Source organism: Daucus carota, chromosome 7, assembly GCF_001625215.2.
Source record: "Daucus carota subsp. sativus chromosome 7, DH1 v3.0, whole genome shotgun sequence".
NCBI classification, from domain to species: domain Eukaryota; kingdom Viridiplantae; phylum Streptophyta; class Magnoliopsida; order Apiales; family Apiaceae; genus Daucus; species Daucus carota.
In genome coordinates, this window is record NC_030387.2 from 28,717,817 (window position 1) to 28,719,892 (window position 2,076).

At 37.9% G+C, this 2,076-nt stretch overlaps 1 protein-coding gene across 1 annotated transcript; it reads right to left on the minus strand.

Annotated features, from left to right (window-relative positions):
* Window positions 1-208: 208 nt before the first annotated feature.
* Window positions 209-1,756, minus strand: LOC135147957 (uncharacterized). Its single transcript, XM_064082030.1, has one exon. It carries the CDS (start codon window positions 1,754-1,756, stop codon window positions 209-211), a length of 1,548 nt encoding a protein of 515 aa, XP_063938100.1.
* Window positions 1,757-2,076: the final 320 nt, after the last annotated feature.

Genomic DNA, 2,076 nt, shown 5'->3' on the forward strand with positions numbered 1-2,076 from the left:
AGGAGGTAAGTATGTCTTTTTTTCACCTATTTCAGGAGCTAAATCAGGCCTTAGTCCCATCTCAACTAAATCAAGACGCGATGCAAGGCTATCTTTCGTCTTGAATTTCAAATTGAGAAGTGTCCCAATTATATTATCACACACGTTCTTCTCGACGTGCATGACATCTAAACAATGTCGAACATGGTGATACTTCCAATACTCTAACTCAAAAAAAATTGATTGTTTTTTCCATGCAGATTCGACCTTTTTCGACTTCCCCCCCCTTTCCAAAACTAAATTTAAGAAGTTGTTGCTGCGCCAAAACTTCTTCTCCGGTAAGTGGTTCAGGCGCAATACCTAATTCCTGTTCTCCATTGAAAGCTGTCCTAAGCCTCCTATAGGGATGATATTTATCTAAGTAACGACGGTGGCCTTGGTAGGACATTTTCCTACTATGGTTTAAATACTTAGCTACAGTCTGATCACCACAAATAGGACAAGCCTTATAACCCTTATTAATGCATCCCGACAAGTTGGCATACCCCGGGAAGTCATTTACTGTCCACATCAGAACTGCCTTTAGAGTGAAAAAAGAATCAGTATGCGCATCGTACACGTTTGGTTCACCTTCCTCCCACAATTTTTTTAAAGCATCAATTAGCGGCTCGAGATATACGTCAATATTATTACCTGGTTCATGCGGGCCAGAAATTAATGTTGTTAACATCATAAACTTCCTCTTCATGCATAACCATGGAGGAAGATTATATGTTACTAACATAACTGGCCAGCAAGTATACCGGTTGTTTAATCCGTTATTGTGCGGATTTATACCATCAGCCGCTAATCCCAACCGTAAGTGTCTTGGCTCACTACCAAAATCAGGCCACCTATAATCTATATTCCTCCATGAAGGAGAATCAGAGGGGTGGCGCATCTTCCCATCATTAGACCGATTCACTGAATGCCAATCCATTAATTTGGCAGTAGAAGTAGATTTAAACATTCGTTTAAACCTGGGGATTATAGGAAAATACCACATAACCTTAGCCGGCACATTTACCCTAATTTTACCATCTTTCCCAATTTTCCAGCGAGACAAATGGCAATTTGGACACTCAGAAGAAGACTCAAGGAGTGGACCCCTATACAATACGCAATCATTTGGACAAGCGTGGAATTTTACATACTCAAGTCCTAAATCAGTCAAGGTTTTCTTGGCCTCGTACATATTAGATGGAAGCACATTGTCTTTCGGAAGAAATGACCCAACAGACTCAAGAAGATCAGTAAAAGCCTTATCACTAACCCCAAACCTAACCTTCCAATTATGTAATTTCAAGACTGTTTCTAGTTTAGTGCACTCACTTCCCTCAAATAGAGGTTGTTCTGCATCTGCAACAAACCTCTTGAAGTCTTCAGACTCATCATTATTGTAATCGTCCTTACTATAGGTTGCGTCGCATACGTTGTAGGTTTCTGTTGGTGGTGTGGGCTTTGGAGGAGGGCAACTACTACCAACAGCTAACGTAGTACTGTTACAAACCTCTTCACCATGCCAAATCCATTCAAAATATCCTAAACTAAAACCCGAATCATACAGATGACCTCTGATTATATCTACCGGGAATTTTTTGAAGTTAACGCAGCGTGCACAAGGACAACGAATTTTTTTTGGGTTTTTTGCATTATCCTCGGCAAATATCAAGAAATTTTCAACACCTATTTCATACTGTAAGGAATCTCTATCAGCTTTTATCCACGACTTATCCATTTCAAAGCACCTGGTATGTCAATAAAAAATTTAGTATTACCATAGTCATTAGTTATTTATCTATATCATGGCCTATAAGAGTTTTATAGGTTAATTATCTTCGATATGTCTTAAAACTATTCAAAATCAGGGCATTTCATACACGACTAAAGAAACTAATATTTCATGTTTAATCAATATAAATTTAATTACTCAGATCAGACCACATACATGCATACAAATAAGATGAAATTCAAATTAAATGTATAATCATAAGCATACAAAGATGCATAATGGATGTCTATTCTCTATCACAATTATAGGCTTATGTAATATGAAAT

Coding starts and splice junctions, on each gene's coding strand:
- LOC135147957 (XM_064082030.1), bottom strand. CDS start 1,756: ATGGATAAGTCGTGGATAAAAGCTGATAGAGATTCCTTACAGTATGAA.